A 19246-nucleotide genomic window follows, 5' to 3' on the forward strand; every position below is an offset into this window, starting at 1 on the left:
TTTTTTTTTTTTTTTTTTTGAGACGGAGTCTCGCTCTATCGCCCAGGCTGGAGTGCAGTGGCCGGATCTCAGCTCACTGCAAGCTCCGCCTCCCGGGTTTACACCATTCTCCCGCCTCAGCCTCCCGAGTAGCTGGGACTACAGGCGCCCGCCACCTCGCCCGGCTAGTTTTTTGTATTTTTTTAGTAGAGACAGGGTTTCACCGTGTTAGCCAGGATGGTCTCGATCTCCTGACCTTGTGATCCGCCCGTCTCGGCCTCCCAAAGTGCTGGGATTACAGGCTTGAGCCACCGCGCCCGGCCGTTCTCTCTCTTCACTCTTGATAGAGACACACCTGAAATGAGGCCACTTGCAGGCAATGCCCAGGGCACCACCCAGTTGGTCCAACTGGTCACACAGACGGTTCTGGTGGACAATGGAGTGCTGGTTAAATGTTAAATGTTTCACATACGTAGCAAAGACAGGGGCTGGACAGAGGCATGACCGGAACTCCCACCATGACCTCTCCAGCCCATCATATCTGTCATTTGGAAATCTCTGGCCTATCAAGCCCAACTTAATTATGGCTTTCCCATATTTATTCATCAAAACTAGGCATAATGGCCACGCTGAGCTTCTGATCAGCTGAAATAGCCAGTGTTACCATGACGAAGTTATGTTAGCCCAGCCATAAATGTTTAGGAAACTTCAAAACAGCCTAGACTGCCTCCTTCCCCACTAGCTCTGAGGAGCCCGAGGGAAGTCAGAACTAAAGAGATCCTCGAGGCTCCAGACAAACACTTTCCAAGCGCTCAACTGACCATCACTGCCTGAGCCCATCCCTGAGGCTCCGGGTACAGGGAACAGGGAGTGGGGGCACTGAGACAGAATGGCCTTCAAGCTCTGCTCAGCCAAAGCCAGCAGGCTGACATTGGAAGCTCTCAAGCGATGCATAAAAGCCCAGCACAGGCCGGGCGCGGTGGCTCATGCCTGTAATCCCAGCACTTTGGGAGGCCCAGGCAGGCAGATCATGAGGTCAGGAGATCAAGACCATCCTGGCCAACATGGCGAAACCCCGTCTGTTCTAAAAATACAAAAAATTACCCAGGCATGGTGGCACGCGCCTGTAGTCCCAGCTACTCAGGAGGCTGAGGCAGGGGAATCGCTTGAACCCAGGAGTTGGAGATTGCAGTGAGCAGAGATCACGCCACTGTACTCTAGCCTGGAGACACAGCAAAACTCCATCTCAAAAAAAAAAAAAAAAAAAAAGGCCCAGCACAGGGCCCACAGCCTGGCTGCACACTAGGAAGTTATAATCACCTGGGGAGCTTTGAAACCTGCCACCACTGGGGCTGATTGAACTGGGCCGGGTGGGACACAGGCAATGGTAGTGTTTAAAGAAGCCCCACGTGAACTCCTAGTTGGCAGGCGGGGAAGACAGAATATGGAAGTGCGGAATGACACTGCTGCTACAGGAGGCTCAGGATGGCGTCCAAGAGGAAGTGTCCTTGTGTGGGACAGTGCATCCGCAGGCATACACAGCCCAGGCTGCAAGGGGCGGAGGGAGGGAAAGCTCTCTTCAATAAGAGGTCCCACCGCTCACAAACCAGATGGGAACATCTCTCCAGTCCGCGGAAATGCACAGGGGTGGGGCAGGGGTCACTCTGGGAATCTGTCCTCAGTCACCATGACTGCTCACAGTTGCCAAAGCACTTTCACCATGGCCGCATTCTGAATGGCAGCCTGGCACCAACCCTTAGAGGCACGTGGCCAGTTCCCATTACCCCAACTCTTGGATGGGGAAATGGAGCCTGGGAGGTTACAGAACTTGTTCAAGTTCACACAGGTAGGAGGGGGTGGAACTAGGACTTGAACCCAGACCTTCTGATTAGAACACGGCCTCCTCCAACAAGCCACCCAGCTTCCCAGGTCCCCTGACGCTGGGGCAGGAGGGCTGCGTCATTGTCAGACCAGACCAGACCCAGGCCCTGCTAATGTCCAAGGCACACTGTGGTCTTGGGGACACTGTCTCAGGGAGGGCTTATTCCTGGAGGGCAGTCACATCCAGTGCCCAGGCTGAGTCACAGCCGGGTGTCAAACATCCTCCGGCCAACAGGATCAAATCTCTATCCTCCTATAACAGAGCTCTCTGAGGGAAACTGCCCTAGGGCTAAGGAGAGGGTTAAGAGACCATGCCGGCTGAGACGGGCGGATCACGAGGTCAGGAGATCGAGACCATGCTGGCTAACACGGTGAAACCCCGTCTCTACTAAAAAATACAAAAAATTAGCCGGGCGGCGTGGCGGGCGCCTGTGGTCCCAGCTACTCGGGAGGCTGAGGCGGGAGAATGGCCTGAACCCAGGAGGCGGAGCTTGCAGTGAGCTGAGATCCGGCCACTGCACTCCAGTCTGGGCGACAGCGAGACTCCGTCTCAAAAAAAAAAAAAACAAGAGACCATGCCCAGGGGCTCACCACCCGTACCCCCAATCCCAAGACCCACCCTTCAGACCTGCCTTTGTTCTGCAGACCTGTTTTGGTTGTCCCCACCAATGCCCAACCCAGCGAGAAAATTACACTTTGCTGCTGACACTTCTACTTTTGAATTCATTTTTCTTCCACTGATTTGGACTGTGAGTGTGGTTTCTGTCTTCTAAAAGTGCCAGACTGCAGCCTGATTTAAAGAGTTCATTTGATATTTTCCTGGGTTTAACTCAACTTTCTCCCTCTTGGCATTTATTCTTCTTCTGGATTCTGGGAAAAGCGAAGACAGGGTAAAATGAAATCCTGTAGGCTTGGGAGTCAAATGCAAGAAGGAGAAACTGAAGGCCAGCTCTCTTTTCCAGCTGCCCTCCCTATCGCCCCGCCTTCCCTTCCATGCAGAAAACCTGCTGAGAGCTGGCGTGCTTGGCCGGGGGCCACGTGGGGCCTTCCTGCTAGTGGGATGTTCAAGAGCGCTTAGGTTGGAGGGTTTCCATTCAGCATCAGGGAGGTAGGTGGGGTCTTGGAGACCATGCGACGTGGAATAAGGGCTCCATCTAGCACAGGCTTTCAAGCTTTGTGTGGGCTCCTCTTTCTATAGCTTCTCCCCAGAATGAATCTTCTGATGGCGAATCAGGTGCGAGCTCCCCCGGAAGGACTTGCCGCACAGATTGCACACGTAGGGCTTCTCTCTGGTGTGGGTTTTATAGTGCTCGATGAGGGCGGACCGGTGCCGGAAGGCTTTGCCACACTCGCAGGTGTAGGGCTTCTTGCCAGTGTGGATCCTCTGGTGCTGGATCAGCGCAGAGCTGTGGCAAAAGGCCTTGCCACACTGACAGCACTCGTAGGGCTTCTCACCGGTGTGGATGCGCTGGTGCTCGATGAGGGAGGAGCTCTGGCTGAAGGCCTTCCCGCACTTCTGGCATTTGTAGGGCTTCTCGCCGGTGTGGGTCTTGCGGTGCTCAATGAGGTTGGAGCTCTGGCTGAAGGCCTTCCCACACTCATCGCATTTGTATGGTTTCTTCCCAGTGTGGATCCGCTGGTGTCGGATGAGGTGTGACCTGTGACAAAAGGCTTTCCCACAGAGATCGCACTCGTGAGGCTTCTTTAGGGTGTGGATCTTCCGATGCTGGCTCAGGCCTGAGCTCTGGTTGAAGGATTTCCCACATTCCTTACACTGATAAGGTCTCTCTCCTGTATGAATCCTCTCGTGTTTCCTGAGGCTGGAGCTCCGGCTGAAATCCTTCCCGCATTCCCTGCATTCGTAGGGCCTCTTTCCCGTGTGGATCTTTTGGTGCTGCGTGAGGGCTGAGCTCTGGCGGAAGGCCTTCCCACACTCCCGGCACTCATAGGGCTTCTCCCCGGTGTGGATGATCTGGTGCCTGAGCAGGTGGGAGCTCTGGCTGAAGGCCTTCCCGCACTCACAGCACTCATAGGGCTTCTCCCCGGTGTGGATCACCAGGTGTCGGAGCAAGTGCGAGCTCTGGCTGAAGGCCTTCCCACATTCTCGACAGGCGTAGGGCTTGGCTGGTTGTGGGGTTCTGTGAAGCGTGTTAGGTCCTGAGTCCCCTCTGTCTGTTTCTGCACAATCGTATGGACTGCGTTCTTCACTGTGAATTATCTGACACACGCTGAGGTCGGATTTCTGGAGGAAGGTTTGTCCGAAGAGCTCATCATCCTGGGGTCTGGTTCCTGGGGGGATACTGTGATGCTGAACAGGGCTTGAGCACAAACTGAAATTCCCCTCATAATCATCATGTTCTTCATCTTGCTCACCAAGAGGGATCTCCTTGTAGATCACAGCCATTTGCTCCAAACCTCTTTCCTGAAGAAAAGTGTCCCCCAGGTCCTCCCCTGGGAAAAGTCCTCGTTGTGACTCTAACCTGTTTTCAAATGCAAAGGTCTCGCCAAACTTGGTTGCTGGGGGAACCTCCATTGTGAATCTGCTATCATCCCCAATGGTTGTATTTCTTTAAAAATGTTCTTCTTTGGGCCACACTTACTGTTCTGACAATCTGAAAAGAAAACAGGAACGCTGTCAAGTCGGCAAGTCAAGCAGCTCATGTCCTAGAATGCCTGCTTCCTGTCCTAGAATCTAGAAATAACCAAATATGCATAAGACACAATGTTGCCCTGAAGATGATCCCAAATGAGTTAGAGGCAAGTTTTGCTTACCACAGACAATTGAAGGCAGACAGACAGACACAATCAAGTGCCACATCATGGTGTCTAGACTCTACGGGCTGAAGGTGTTCAGAAAGGTGAGCTAAAACAGGAAGTGGGGGCTGGGCGCGGTGGCTCACACCTATAATCCTAACACTTTGGGAGGCCGTGGCTGGCAGATCACTAGAGGTTAGGAGTGACCAGCCTGGTCACATGGTGAAACCCTCATCTCCACTAAAAACACAAAACAATTAGCCGGGTGTGGTGGTGGATGCCTGTAATCCCAGCTACTAGGGAGGGTGAGGCAGGAGACTCACTTGAACCTGGGAGGCAAAGACTGCAGTGAGCGGAGATCACCCCACTGCACTCCAACGTGGGTGACAAAGTGAGACTCTGTCTCAAACAACAACAACAACAACAACAACCACCAAGAAGTGGGGCCACTGCAGAAAAGGAGCAAGACTCCAGCTACTGGGTGACATTGGGGGCAGGTTTTACTGGGAAAGAGAAAGAGAGCTCTTCCCTTACCCTAGTTCAGCTGCACTCCCTCCAGCCAAGTGCCCCAGCCTAGGAGTCAGCATAGCTGCTGTTATTCTCACCCAACTGGTCCCCTCCTATCTACTTCCTGAGGCTGCACGAGCAGCATCTCTGTCTCTCAGTCCTCACTGCCACTCTGCAGCTCAGGCTTCAGTGCTACCTCCTGGGATCTTTTTAGTGCTCACCTCCAAACTAGCTGCTGATCTCCGGTTTCCACCTCTCCCTCTAGTGCACGCCCTATACTAAGAATAGAGTCAAATATCTAAAATGTAAGCCTGATTATGGATTATGGTGGTTCCCTTCTTTTCTTTGTTTTTTTTGAGATGGAGTTTCACTCTTTCGCCCAGGCTGGAGTATAGTGGCGCGATCTTGGCTCACTGCAACCTCTGCCTTCCAATTTCAAGTGATTCTCCTGCCTTAGCCTCCCAAGTAGCTGGGATTACAGGTGCCCGCCACCATGCCTGGCTAATTTTTGTATTTTTAGTAGAGACTGGGTTTCACCATGTTGGCCAGGCTGGTCTCAAACTTCTGACCTCAAGTGATCTGCCTGCCTCCGCCTCCCAAAGTACTGGGATTACAGGTGTGAGCCACCGTGCCCGGCCTGGTGGTTCTCTTCTTAGGATCTTGTGACAGCCCAACTCCTTCACACCTGGCCCTTCCAATCCACCTCCTGTCTGTCTCTCCTATACACTTCTTCTTTTTTATTTGAGATAGGCTCTCGCCCTATTGCCCAGGCTGGGGTATAGTGGTGTGATCTTAGCTCACTGAAACCTCTGCCTCCCAGGCTCAAGTGATCCTCCCACCTCAGCCTCCTGAATAGCTGGGACTACAGGTGTAAGCCACCACACTCTGCTAATTTTTTTAATTATTTCTTTTTGTAGAGATGAGGTCTCACTGTACTGCCCAGGCTGGTCCCTCCAACAATTCCAATTTTCCAGCTCGATGACTAATTTGCACTCCTGTTGTCTGGTCCTAACAGGTAAGGACCATTCTCAGACTGCCACTTGCTCATCCTTCAGGACTTGTCCAAACGTCCCCTTTTCTTTGCACCCTCAGGTTGTTCACCATCTCAGGCCCCCACCATTAGCTTGAAAATTCTCTAAGGGCAAATACTGCGCTCCTTCATTTCAGAAGCTCCAGCCCCCAGCACAAAAGCACAATTCCAATGAACACAGTTGTTGAATAACTGATCAAATGGAGGAAAAGCCATTTGTTTTTGTGCTAGAACTGTCATTTTTTTTTGGTCAAAGAACACTTTAGTCAAATAAGTCAACTGTCTAGGACAGGGGTCCCCAACTCCCAGGGTGGGGGACAGGCACCGGTCTGTGGCCTGTTAGGAACCGGGTCGCATAGCAGAAGGTGAGCGGAAGGTGAGCGAGCATTACAGCCTGAGCTCTGCCTCCTATCAGATCAGCAGCAGCATTAGATTCTCATAGGAACTCGTACCCTATTGTGAACTGTGCATATGAGGGATCTAGGTTGTGCACTCCTTGTGAGAATCTAACACCTGATGATCTGAGGTGGAACAGTTTCATCTCAAAACCATCCCCCATGTCCCCCACCCATTCAGGGAAAAATTGTCTTCCGCAAAACTGGTCCCTGATGCCAAAAACGTTGGGGATCACTGGTCTAGGAGATATAAGTAAATAAAACAGACAAAAGCAGAGCTGCTCCAGTTGAAGGAGGACGCCTTAGCAGGAACAATGAAGGAAGCTAGAACAGCCCACTCAGCACTCCCCCTCCCAGCTGTGGCCCCTGAAGAAACCCCAAAGAGCTCTATTCAGAAAATTCTGTGCTAGATAAAGGCAAAGTCTTCAGATGACACAATAACGATAGCAACAGCTCATATTCACTGAGCACCTACTATGTGCTAGGCATTAATAGGTCCTTCATGGCACCTCATTTAATCTTCACAACTCTATACAAAGGTACTATTATCCTTATACTGAATCTAGGGAGTAACTGCCTTAAAAATATATATATACTAAATTAACCAGAATAGTCAGAACTCATTTCTACTTGAAAAAAATTTTTTTGTTGTTGTTGAGACAGGGTCTCACTCTGTCACCCAGGCTGGAGTGCAGGAGTGGAATCACCGCTCACTGCAGCCTTGACCTCCCAGGCTCAACTGATCCTCCCACCTCAGCCTCTCAAGTAGCTGGGACTACAGGGGCATGTCACCACACCCAGCTAATTTTTAAATTTTTCTGTAGAGATGAGATAATATTATGTTGCCCAGGCTAGTCTTGAACTCCTGGGCTCAAGCAATCCTCCCACCTCCGCCTCCCAAAGTGCTGGATTTCAGGCATGAGCCACCATGCCCAGCAGAAATGATTTTTTTTTTTTTTTGAGATGGAGTCTCACTCTTGTTGCCCAGCCTGGAGTGCAATGGTGCAATCTCGGCTCACTGCAACCTCCGCCTCCTGGGTTCAAGCAATTCTCCTGCCTCAGCCTCCTGAATAGCTGGGATTACAGGCACTCGCCACCAGGCCCGGATAATTTGTGTATTTTTAGTAGAGACGGGGTTTCACCATGTTGGCCAGGCTGGTCTCAAACTCCTGACCTCAGGTGATCCACCCGCCTTGGCATCCCAAAGTGCTGGGATTACAGGCGTGAGCCACCATGCCCCACCCAGAAATGATTTTTTAAAATGATTTTTCAGCCAATAGAAAGACTGGATATATTTTTTTAAAAGGACTGAACTAAAGTATTTTCTTTCTCCAGGACAGAGTGCAGGGGTGTGATTACAGCTCACTGGAACCTCTGGCTCCCGGGCACAAGTGATTCTCCTATCTCAGCCTCCTAAGTAGCTGGGACACTATCCTGGCTAACACCGTGAACCCCGTCTCTACTAAAAATACAAAAAAATTAGCCGGGCTGGGTGGCGGGCACCTGTAGTCCCAGCCACTTGGGAGGCTGAGGCAGGAAAATGGCATGAACCCAGGAGGCGGAGCTTGCAGTGAGCCGAGATCGCGCCACTGCACTCCAGCCTGGGCGACAGTACGAGACTCTGTCTCAAAAATAAAAATAAAAATAAAAAAATAAAAGAAAAGAAAAAAGTAGCTGGGACTACAGGCACGTGCCACACCTGTCTAATTTTTGTACTTTTTGTAGAGACGGGTTTTCTCCATGTTGCGCAGGCTGGTCTCGAATTCCTGAGCTCATGCGATCCACCCATCTCGGCCTCCTAAAGTGCTGGTATTACAGGCATGAGCCCCCTCGCCCAGACCTAAAGTATTTTCAAAAATTCTTAGATCATTTCAACTCCTCTCCCCCTCCCCCCCCTTCAGCAACCCACAATCTCCAACCCTTCCAGCTCTCTCACTCAATTTGTGCTCTTCGACCTCATGAAATCCAAGCCATTTTTACTCTAGTTCTCCTTTGCCAGTTCCACCCCTTCTCCATCCAGCTTAGACTCTCTCTATGCTATGCGCGTCACTTAACTCTCACGCTCCAGCACCATGCTCCTCACCTCCTTGTCCGGCTGCAACTAGCGGCTAAGTCCCAGCCTTCTCTACCAGTTCCTCCTAAGTTGTTAAATGTTGCCAAGAAAAATCATACAACTATGTATGGCACCACGACAAATTTCGAGTTTCCGATTTCAGCTGGGACCTCAGCTCTGGCATCCGATGACCTCCTCATTGCCAAGTCCCTCTCTTCTCAGTCCTCACCTTCCCACCCCATCTGGCACTGCTCTGCAATACCTCCTTCTCAAAACCCTTCATTTCAGGGGTTGCAAATTGGCAGCCTGGAGATCCTGCTACGTTATGTTTGGCTCTCGAAGAGTTCGGCTTTTCCTGTTCATTTTCCTTAGTTGCCAATATTTAAAACTCACTAGGTTTCTGGCTTTCTCTTGAAAAACGAAGATGTGACAATACCCCTTCACCCGCCCACATTGCCTACCTGGGTGCATGAAAGCTTTGAGCTACCCCCCAATCCCATCCCCACCCTCGCTTTCTTCCCTTGGCTTCTGAACGCTCTCTTCCCAATTTTCATGCTTTCCAAGTTCTCTTTCTTGATATCTTTAGATTGCAACTCTTCCTCCGCCCACCTGTTAAATCCTGGTGTTCTCAAACTTCCCTCCGTAGAGGTTTTCCATTCCCACTATATGGCCCCTACACGCTGAAGTCTCCACTCAGGATAAAAAGTTGGCAACCCTTTACCTGTCTCCCACAACATGTTAAGTGGTTTTGGACCGAAAATACAAAGGTCTGGAACTCCATGCTTCCCACCTCTGTCGGGGCCTTCTCCGGGTCCTTCTGCATCTGTCATCCCATCCTCCAGAGAGTCCCTAGGGCCTGGGCACCCTGCAAACCCTTAGTGCAGTCAAGGTTTCCTGGCTGGGGGCCCAAGAGTGGCCACGGACCCGCACACGCTGCCCAGGCGGCGACGTGGCGCCCCTACAGGCTTCCCCGCTATTGGGGACACGCGCACCCAGGGCCACCGGAGGGACAGGTGGTCAGGCGGACTCGGGTCACACCGACGGACGCGGGGCCACTCACCTGGTCTGGGGCGGGGCAGCTCACCTGGGCCGGGGCGGGGCAGCTCACCTGGGCCGGGGCGGGGCCGCAGGCGGGCGGGGCGGGGCCGCACCTGAGCTGCTCCAACCCGCGGCCGACGCGGCCGACGCTGCCTTGCTCCGCGGCAGCTGCTGACGCGGTGCCCGCGGCCGCCCGAGCGCCCAGAGCCCCGCCCCCGGCCCGCGGGCACTTCCGGGACCACTCTAGGCCGCGCGGAGGTCCCGGCGTCTCGGTGGTCCCACCGCGCCGGGGTTCGCCGCAGGTAGCCCCCGGGCCCTGGGACATAAGGACCCGAGTCAGGAGAGCCTCTCCGGTCGGCATGGTGGCTCTGGCCGTCCGGGAAACAAGAGATGGGCAGGCGTTGGCAGGAGAATAGAGGAGGAAACAGGTCGGGACGGGCGGGCGGACATCGAGCCGCGGGCACTCGGGACATCTGCGCTGGGGCTGGGTGCAAGCCAGAAGCTACTGAAGCAGCTGGGGTCTTCAGGGAAAGGAGAGTGGAGCCCCAGAGCTGTCGACCCTGTCACTCTACACAGGCACCAGGGTCCTGTTAGGATCCCCTTCCCTCAACCTGTTTCAAGGGTAGCCCTGGTCCTGCCTGCCCTCCCCGCCCCCAACAGAAACAGAGATGAGAAGGGGCAGGCGAAGAGCTAGGAGTGTCTGCGGGACCATCCCAGGACCCTGAGCCCTGCAACTCTCTGCATCCCAGGGCTGACTTCGACCTGAAGCGCCGCCTCTCAGGCGCACCGAGAGGGAAGAGGAATGTGTTATTGAAATCTCCGCCCCCCTGGCCGGCCGCAGTGGCTCACGCCTTTAATCCCAGCATTTTGGGAGGCCGAGGCGGTTGGATCATGAGGTCAGGAGTTCGAGACTCAGCTTGACCAACATGGTGAAACCCTGTCTCTACTAAAAATTAGCCGGGAGTGGTGACACGCGCTTGTAATCCCAGCTACTGAGGCAGGATAATCGTTTGACCCTGAAAGGCGGAGGTTACAGTGAGCCAAGATAGTGCCATTGCACTCCAGGCTGGGCGACAGAGCGAGACTCATCTCAAAAAAAAAAAAATCTCCACCCGCTCCTTGCTGCTAATGGCAAGACTGACTCCTCCACCCGGTGTTCTGCCCATGCCCGCCCCAGCTCAGGTGCAGCTGCCCAGCTTGTGGGAAAGCTTCCCTCCACAGACCTTGGCCCAATCACAGGACATCAGGAGAACACACTGTCCTGAGAAAAGAGATTCTGCCCCAGCTGTCTGCCCACCTGCCTTCAGCACCCTCAGCCATGGCGCTCGAGTGCCCCCCAATGCTACCTACACACATCTGCCTTCCTGCCCCATTAATGCTTTGTCGGGCCTTGGGCACAGACTCCAAGCGATAGGCAGTGGCTGCCCCTCCCCAAGCCAACAGCCTGAGCTCCATGGGGACCAGCCACCCTAGAGCCATAACCCTTGGACCATAACTAACTATGCAGAGTTGGGGGCGTGAAGGGCTAGTTCCTTTTTCTCCCTCCAGCTCCTCAGGTCACAGGAAGGTCAGGCTACCAGTTTGAGTCCCCAGGGGGCCAGGGGGGAGTCTGGGCCGTGCCCCAAGAGTCTCAGGTGCTTCCTCTTTGACAACAGTCCCCAGAATCCCCATTTCCCCGCACACTGCACCCCACCCCGAGAGTGGGTCTTCAACTCCCAGACCCACCACAGTCACATTTTTCAGCCAGGATCTCATGACCCTCACAATAGCTGTTGTTGACATGTTGAATATTATTAACCCATTTTACAGAGGGGAAGCAAGGCTCAGAGAAAGTTAAAAACGGACCCAAGGTCAGGGGCAGAAACGGGAGGCAGAGGGGAGGCACTCTTCTCACACCCCACCCCTAGGGACCAAAGCCGTAGCCAACAGAGCAGTAGTAATCTGCGTCATCTTCAGGCTGCACGGGACTGATGGTGAGGACACAGGCATTGTGGGCCTCATCCTTGGCTGCGGAGAATCGATCAGGGATGTCAGCGGGCCGGTGGTGATCCTCCTCCGAGCGGTAGTAGAGGAGATATCGAGGGGCACTGCCGGCCCGCTGCTGGTACCAGGACACACCATAGTCCCTGATGGTGACGTGCTGGGGGCTGAGCGTGCAGGAGAGTTGAGCCACTTGGCCTGGGAAGACCAGCAGTGCATCCGGCTGGGCCAGGACTGTCTGGGAGACTGAGAGACACAAACACACTCAGGCCCAGCCTGAGCTCCTTCTCTCCCACCCCTGCCCTGTGAAAGCTTGGTTGGACTCCATGGAGACTCCCAGTTCCAAAGGGCTCATAGCCCAGTGCTATGGGATTAGCAATGAATGGGGTGCAGGAGGCCTGGTTCTGTGTGACTTAGGGTGCCCTCTCTGGACCTCCATCTCCCTTTTTGAGTGAGGGATTTGGAGTTAGCCCCCAAGTCCCCATTAGTGCCATCCCCTAAAGGACCTGTGTTCAGTTAAAGGCCCAGAGCTCAGAAGGTTGGACTAGCAGCCTCTAGGTCCCTCTGTTACCCATCCACGTTTCTCTGCAGAACTGCACCCCTCCTCCCCCACTTCCCCGCCCACTTCACTTCAGCTCTTCCAAACCCTGAATACAGACTAACCAACCCCAGGAACCTCCTGGGCTGTCCCACACATCTACTCAGCCTCCAGCAACTGGCTGCAGGGACCCTCTCAGGGAGGTTAGATTGCCTCAGGCCCTGTGGGGTAGGGACCAGCCCACAATAGCTTCCCCTGTGAAAAACTAAGAAGGAGACCCAAAGTCAGAGTCCGGGGCTCTAGTGATCTGGTCGTTCACAAATGGGAAAATCAAGACCCACACAGGAAAGTGATTTGCCCCAGGTCAAGGGCAGAGCTGCCTGAAGCCAGGTCACCCCTCTACCTCAATACCCCTCCCAGCCAGGCGCGGTGGCTCAAGCCCGTAATCCTAGCACTTTGGGAGGCTGAGGTGGGCAGATCACCTGAGGTCAGGAGTTTGAGACCAGCCTGACCAACATGGAGAAACCCTGTCTCTACTAATAATACAAAATTAGCCGGGTGTGTTGGCGCATGCCTGTAATCCCAGCTACTCAGGAGGCTGAAGCAGGAGAATCACTTGAACCCGGGAGGTGGAGGTGCATTGAGCCGAGATTGCGCCATTGCACTCCAGCCTGGGCAACAAGAGCAAAATTCTGTCTCAAAAAAAAAAAAAAAAACACCCTCCCAGGACCTGCTCTACTGTCCCCATCAATTTGCCTCCTTGCAGGGGCCTTCTGGGGCCAGTACTGTTCCCCACCCCACACCCAGGTGAGTGAGGCCCAGGGAGGATTCACCTGACAGGAAGGTCCCCATCAGAAGGAAGCTGAGGCACCAGCAGGCCATGGCCAGAGGCAGGGAGGCAGGCAAGGAGAAGTTCTGCAAGGCTATATGCTCCAGGTGCTTTGGGGCACAGGGCTGGGAAGGCCACTGGACCACAACAGAGCATGCAAATCAGCCTATTGACTGAGGAAGGAGGGGCGGTGACTGGAGCCCAATGGCCAAGCCCCATCTTCCCAAATGCCAGGGTCCTGGCACCACGAGGCCTTCCAAGAACAGGAGCCCAGAAGTCCTCATGTGCAGTTATAGCAGGTAGAAATCTACTTTTTTATTGAGGTACAACTAGCATACAGTAAAGTGCATAAATCTTAAGTGTATAGCTTGATGGTTTTATGTATATGTATGTATGTGCGCACACACACGCGTGCACACACACACACACACACTCCTGCAACCTCCACCCAGAGCAAGATTTAGAAAATCTCAGTTGAGGGCGGTGGCTTACGCCTATAATCCCAGCACTTTGGGAGGCAGACGAAGGCGGATCACTTGAGGTCAGGAGTTCAAGACCAGCCTGGCCAACATGGTGAAATCCCATCTCTACTAAAAATACTAAAATTAGCTGGGCATGGTGGCGGGTGCCTGTAGTCCCAACCACTGCAGAGGCTGAGGCAGGAAAATCGCTTGAACCCGGGAGACGGAGGTTGCAGTGAGCCAAGATCGCACCACTGCACTTCAGCCTGGGTAACAGAGCGAGACTCCGTCTCAAAAAGAAAAAAAGAACATCTCCATCTCCCCTGAGGCCCCCTCAGTTAATGATGACCTGCCCCCTCAAGGGAATCATCATTCTGACTTCTATCACTTTAGTTTTTGCCTGCTCTAGAGCTTCAACTATAAGTGGAATGATAGTGTGCCCTCCTTTATGCCGCTTCTTTTGTTGAACAGGATGGGAGTGATCCATGTGTGTGCGGCAATATTTCATTCATGCCCATAGCTGTGTGTAATCCATGGTGTGAATGCACCGTAATCAGTTTCTCCATTCTCCCATTGTTAGACATTTGGATGCTCTCCAGTCTTTGGCCGTTACAGATACAAATTCTGTGAATGTCTCTGTCCATGTCTTTTGGTGCACTCATTTGTGCTGGAGACACACCCAGGAATGGAGCTGCCAGACGGCAAGGAAAGAATACATTTAGCTTTACTAGGTCTGCCAGGGTTCCCCATGTGTTTGTACCAATCTGGTCTTCCACCAGCAGAGTAAGAGAGTTTACAGTGACTTGGCATCCTCACCAGCACTTGACATGATCACAACCTTTAATTTGCTAGGATTCCAAGTAGCTGAGGTGGTTTTGAACTTGGGTTTGAATCCTAGCTCCTGCTCTTCTTAACTGCATGACTTCGGCCAAGTTACTTCCCCCCACTGTGCCTCAGTTTTCTCATCTGGAACATGAAGTCAAGCATAATGCCAGCCTGAGGATTGTGAAAATGCAAAGATGGGACCTATTTGCTAAGTGCTGGCCACAGGGGGTAGATTAACCATGTCATTTATTTTCTGTATTACAATGCTCTGTAATCTGGGGCCTTGCTGACCATTGTGGGACTGACCCTCCCAGGGTTACCCAGTCTCTATAGGTAGTAAATAACTCTTTTTCTTTTTTATCAGACAGAGTCTCGTTCTGTCGCCCAGGCTGGAGTGCAATGGCGCTATCTCCGCTAACTGCAACCTCTGCCTCCCGGGTTCAAGCGATTTTCCTGCCTCAGCCTCCCAAGTACCTGGGATTACAGGCATGCGCCACCAGGCCCAGCTAATTCTTTTTGTATTTTTAGTAAAGATGGGATTTCACCACATTGGCCAAGCTGATCTCAGTCTCCTGATGTCTCCTCTCAGTCTCCTCCTACTTTGGGCTCTCAACGTGCTGGGATTACAAGCATGAGCCACCTCACCCAGCCATGAGAGTAAATAACTCTTCTGAAAGCATGCTTTTCAAACGCAAGTCAACTAATCCCAACCCCCTCAACTCCCTCCTTAATCTGCTCTTATACGCCACCTGCCCTAATCTCTCCAGGTCTACGCACCAGACAACTAGGGACAGCCCATGCTCCAGAATCCACTTTAATTATTCAGTCCTAAACCTGCCGGCCCAGCCTTGGAAACCACAATAGAGGCCCTTGCCCACAGTTCCTCCCACTCCTTCTGCTTCCTGTGTGCACACCTTGGTGTACTCCCTTTTTTAGGGGAACTTTGAGTAACAAACTATCTTTTCTTTCTTTCTTTTTTTTTTTTTTTTTTTTTTTTTGAGACAGAGTTTCGGAGTTTAGCTCTTTGTTGCCCAGGCTGGAGTGCAGTGGTGTGATCTCAGTTCACTGCAACCTCCGCTTCCCAGGTTCAAAGTGATTCTCCTGCCTCAGCCTCCCAAGTAGCTGGTATTTTTTTTAGTAGAGACGGGGTTTCACCACGTTGGTCAGTTTCACTATGTTGGTCAGGCTGGTCTGGATCTCCCGACCTCATGATCTGCTCTGCTTCCCAAAGTGCTGGGATTGAAGGCGACCGATCACAAACTATGTTTCAATGGCACTTTCCCCCTGCTCCACCCCTCCCCTTCCCTTCCCTTGCCTTTCTTGTCTTCTCTTTTCTTTTCGTTTCTCTTGAGACAGTCTCGCTCTGTCGCCCAGGCTGGAGTACAATGGCACGATGCTCAGCTCACCACAACCTTCGCCTCCTGGGTTCAAGTGATTCTCCTGCCTCAGCCTCCCGAGTACCTGGGACTATAGGCATGCACCGCCATGCCCAGCTAATTTTTGTATTTTTAGTAGGGACGGAGTTTCACTATGTTGGCCAGGCTGGTCTCAAACTCCTGACCTCGTCATCCACCTGCCTGGGTCTCCCAAAGTGCTGGGATTAAAGGCGTGAGCCACCGCGCCCGGCCACAAACTATGTTTTCAATGGCACTTTTCCCCCCTCCCCTCCTCTCCCCTTTCCTCCTCTCCCCTCCCCTCCCCTCCCCTCCCCTCCCCTCCTCTCCTCTCCTCTCCTCTCCTCTCCTTTCCTTTCCTTTTCTTCTTTTCTTTTTTCTTTTTGTTTTTCTTGAGATGGAGTCTTGCTCTGTTGCCCAGGCTGGAGTGCAGTGGTGCGATGCTTGGCTCATAACCTCTGCCTCCTGGGTTCAAGTGATTCTCCTGCCTCAGCCTCCCAAGTACCTGGGACTACAGACACGTACCGCCATGCTCAGCTAATTTTTGTATTTTTAGTAGAGATGCAGTTTCACTATGTTGACCTCGTGATCCTCCTGCCTCCATCTCCCAAAGTGCTGGAATTACAGGCGTGAGCCACCGTGGCCAGCCTTCTTTTTCTTTTTTCTTTGAGACAAGGTCTCATTCTGTCACCCAAGCTGAAGTACAGCGGCCTGATCATAGTTCACTGCAGCCATGAACTCCTGGGCTCAAGCAGTCCTCTCGCCTTAGCCTCCCGAATAGCTAGGACTACAGGTGCATGCCACCATGCCTGACTAATTCTTTTGTTTTTAATTGATGTACTTATTTTGAGACAGAGTCTTGCTCTGTTGCCCAAGCTGGAGTAGAATGGTGTGATCCTAGCTCATTTGTAGCTGCAAACTTCTGTGCTCAAGTGATCCTCCCACCTCAGGCTCCCAAGAAGCTAGGACTACAGGTGTGAGCCACCATATCCAGCTAATTATTTAAAAAAATTTTTTGTAGGCCAGGCGCAGTGGCTCATACCTGTAATCCCAGCACTTTGGGAGGCCGAGGCGGGCGGATCACAAAGTCAGGAGATCGAGACCATCCTGGCTAACACGGTGAAACCCTGTCCCTACTAAAAACACAAAAAAATTAGCTAGGCGTTGTGGCAGGCGCCTGTAGTCCCAGTAGTCCCAGCTACTCAGGAGGCTGAGGCAGGAGAATGGTGTGAACCCAGGAGGCGGAGCTTGCAGTGAGCTGAGATCGCACCACTGCACTCCAGCCTGGGAGACAGAGCGAGACTCCGTCTTTAAAAAAAAAAAAATTTTTTTTATATGTCTTACTATATTGCCCAGTCTGGTCTTTAATTCCCAGCCTCAAACGATCCTCCTGCTTCAGCCTCCCAAAGTGCTAGGATAACAGGCATAAGCCACCGCACCTTACAAGAGTGCACCATTTTAATTGGTTTTGTTATTATTCAGGTAAGGTAAGGCTAACATCAGAAAATAATTGTGACACTGGGCATGGTGGCTCATGCCTGTTATCCTAGCACTTTGAGAGGCCAAAGCAGGAAAATCGTTTGAGGCCAGCAGTTTGAGGCCAGCAGTTTGAGACCATCCTGAACAACAGAGCAAGACCCTGTCTCTACAAAAAAAATTTTTTAATTGGCCAGGCGTGGTGGGTCACACCTGTAGTTTTAGCTACTCAGGAGCCTGAGGTGGGAGGATCACTTGAGCACAGGAGTTTGAGGCTGCTGTGAGCCATGTTTGTGCCAGTGCACTCCAGCCTGGGTGACAGAGTGAGATTCTGTCTCAAAAAATAATAATAAGGCTGGGTGCAGTGGCTCATGCTTATAATCTCAGTACTTTGGGAGGCAGAGGCGGGGGGATCACTTGAGCTCAGGAATTCGAGACCAGCCTGGTCAACATGATGATAGCCCGTCTTTATGAAAAACACAAAAAATCAGCCAGGCTTGGTGGTGTGCTCCTGTAATCACAGCTACTAGGGAAGCTGAGGCGGAAGAATCGCTTGAACCTGGGAGGCGGAGGCTGCAGTGAACTGAGGTTGCACTACAACCTGGGTGACAGAGTGAGACTCCGTCTCAAAACAAACAAACAAACAAACAAACAAAACATGGGAGGGGCTAGGTGGCCCATGCCTGTAATCCCAGCACTTTGGGAGGCTGAGGTGGGTGGATCACAAGGTCAGGAGTTCAAGACCAGCCTGGCCAACATGGTGAAACCCTGTCTCTACTAAAAATACAAACAAAATTAGCTGGGCGTGGTAGCGGGCGCCTATAATCCCAGCTACTCAGGAGGTTGAGGTAGGAGAATCACTTGAACCCGGGAGGCGGAGGTTGCAGTGAGCCAAGATCGTGCCATTGCACTCCAGTCTGGGTGACGAGAATGAGACTCTGTCTCAAAACAAACAAACAAACAAACATGGGGCACTTTTCCCCAGGACAGAACCATATCTGGGGACCCACATCCTGCAGAATACAGCTCAGGAGACTGTAAGTGTGGATCCTCCAGTGCCTGGAGCCCGAATCTGGAAGGAAAGGCCACTCCAGGCCTGGAGCTTCAGCTCTGATAGTCACCATCTGCCATCCAAGGATCTCCTCTTCATCGCCACCAAGAAGGGAATCAAGAGACTCTATCTTGACTGTCATGGAGATACCCTGAGGAGGTGTCAAGAATGGAGTGGGACCTGGGAAGGGGCTATATAGCCTCCCCAAGGGAATTCTGGAGGCTGTGAGTTAAATAGAGGGCACTGTTTTTGTCTTTTTTTTTTAGTCAAGGTCTCACTGTGTCACCCAGGCTGAAGCGTAGTGGTATGATTTTAATCAATTTCTGCCTTGAACTGGGCTCAAGTGATCCTCCCACCTCAGCCTCCCCGAGGAGCTGGGACTACAAGTGTGAGCCACCACGCCCAGCTAATGTTTTTATTTTTTATTTTTTATTTTTTTTTGGAGATGGAGTCTCGCTATGTCACCCAGGCTGGAGTGCAGTGGCGCAATCTCGGCTCACTGCAACCTCTGCCTCCCGGGTTCACGCCATTCTCCTGCCTCAGCCTCCTGAGTAGCTGGGACTACAGGCGCCCACCACCACGCCTGGCTAATTTTTTTTATTTGTTTAGTAGAGACAGGGTTTCACCGTGTTAGCCAGGATGGTCTTGATCTCCTGACCTTGTGATCCATCCGCCTCAGCCTCCCAAAGTGCTGGGATTACAGGCGTGAGCCACCGCGCCCGGCCTAATGTTTTTATTTTTACAGAGATGAGGCCTTGCTATGTTGGCCCAGGCTGGGGAGATCCCGACTTCCAGTGATCTGCCCGCCTCGGCCTCCCAAAGTGTTGGGATTACAGGCATGAGCCACTGCGCCTGGCCGCCCCATGTTTAAATAAGTTTGGGAAGTGCTGCCTGTTTCTGCAATACTGATTGGAGTGCTTATTACATCAAGGCGCTGAGCACAGAGACAGCTCTTTAAAATGTATCACACTTAATCGTCACCACAGCCCTGCTAAGTCATGGGTCACATCCCTCTTTTACAGATGGAAACACCAAGGCAGTCCAAAGGAAAGTGT

At 52.3% G+C, this 19246-nt stretch overlaps 2 protein-coding genes across 3 annotated transcripts; both read right to left on the reverse strand.

The window, feature by feature from the left end:
- Window positions 1–2687: 2687 nt before the first annotated feature.
- On the reverse strand, window positions 2688–9790 carry ZNF70 (zinc finger protein 70). The gene is made up of 2 exons (XM_025398996.1): window positions 9390–9790; window positions 2688–4472 (listed from the first exon to the last, which is right to left on the reverse strand). Exon 2 carries the CDS (start codon window positions 4391–4393, stop codon window positions 3053–3055), a length of 1341 nt encoding a protein of 446 aa, XP_025254781.1. The 5' UTR covers window positions 4394–4472; window positions 9390–9790; the 3' UTR covers window positions 2688–3052.
- Window positions 9791–11407: 1617 nt separating this feature from the next.
- VPREB3 (V-set pre-B cell surrogate light chain 3) lies at window positions 11408–13136 on the reverse strand. Of its 2 annotated transcripts, none has more exons than XM_025398999.1 (2): window positions 12989–13136; window positions 11408–11863 (listed from the first exon to the last, which is right to left on the reverse strand). In XM_025398999.1, the coding sequence occupies exons 1-2, from the start codon at window positions 13035–13037 to the stop codon at window positions 11541–11543; spliced, it is 372 nt and encodes a 123-aa protein (XP_025254784.1). In that variant the 5' UTR covers window positions 13038–13136; the 3' UTR covers window positions 11408–11540. The 2 variants fall into 2 exon arrangements, with proteins under 2 accessions (XP_025254784.1, XP_025254786.1); XM_025399001.1 differs by having other exon boundaries at window positions 11408–11815; window positions 12989–13077.
- Between the last annotated feature and the right edge of the window lie 6110 nt (window positions 13137–19246).

Source organism: Theropithecus gelada, chromosome 10, assembly GCF_003255815.1.
Source record: "Theropithecus gelada isolate Dixy chromosome 10, Tgel_1.0, whole genome shotgun sequence".
In the NCBI taxonomy this organism is placed as follows: Eukaryota; Metazoa; Chordata; class Mammalia; order Primates; family Cercopithecidae; genus Theropithecus; species Theropithecus gelada.

Bases quoted from the DNA above. Each gene is read 5' to 3' on its own strand.
- ZNF70 (XM_025398996.1), bottom strand. From the start codon at position 4,393: ATGGAGGTTCCCCCAGCAACCAAGTTTGGCGAGACCTTTGCATTTGAA.
- VPREB3 (XM_025398999.1), bottom strand. From the start codon at position 13,037: ATGGCCTGCTGGTGCCTCAGCTTCCTTCTGATGGGGACCTTCCTGTCA. The intron at 11,864-12,988 runs GTGAATCCTCCC...TGTGTCTCTCAG, and splicing joins GATGGGGACCTTCCTGTCAG to TCTCCCAGACAGTCCTGGCC.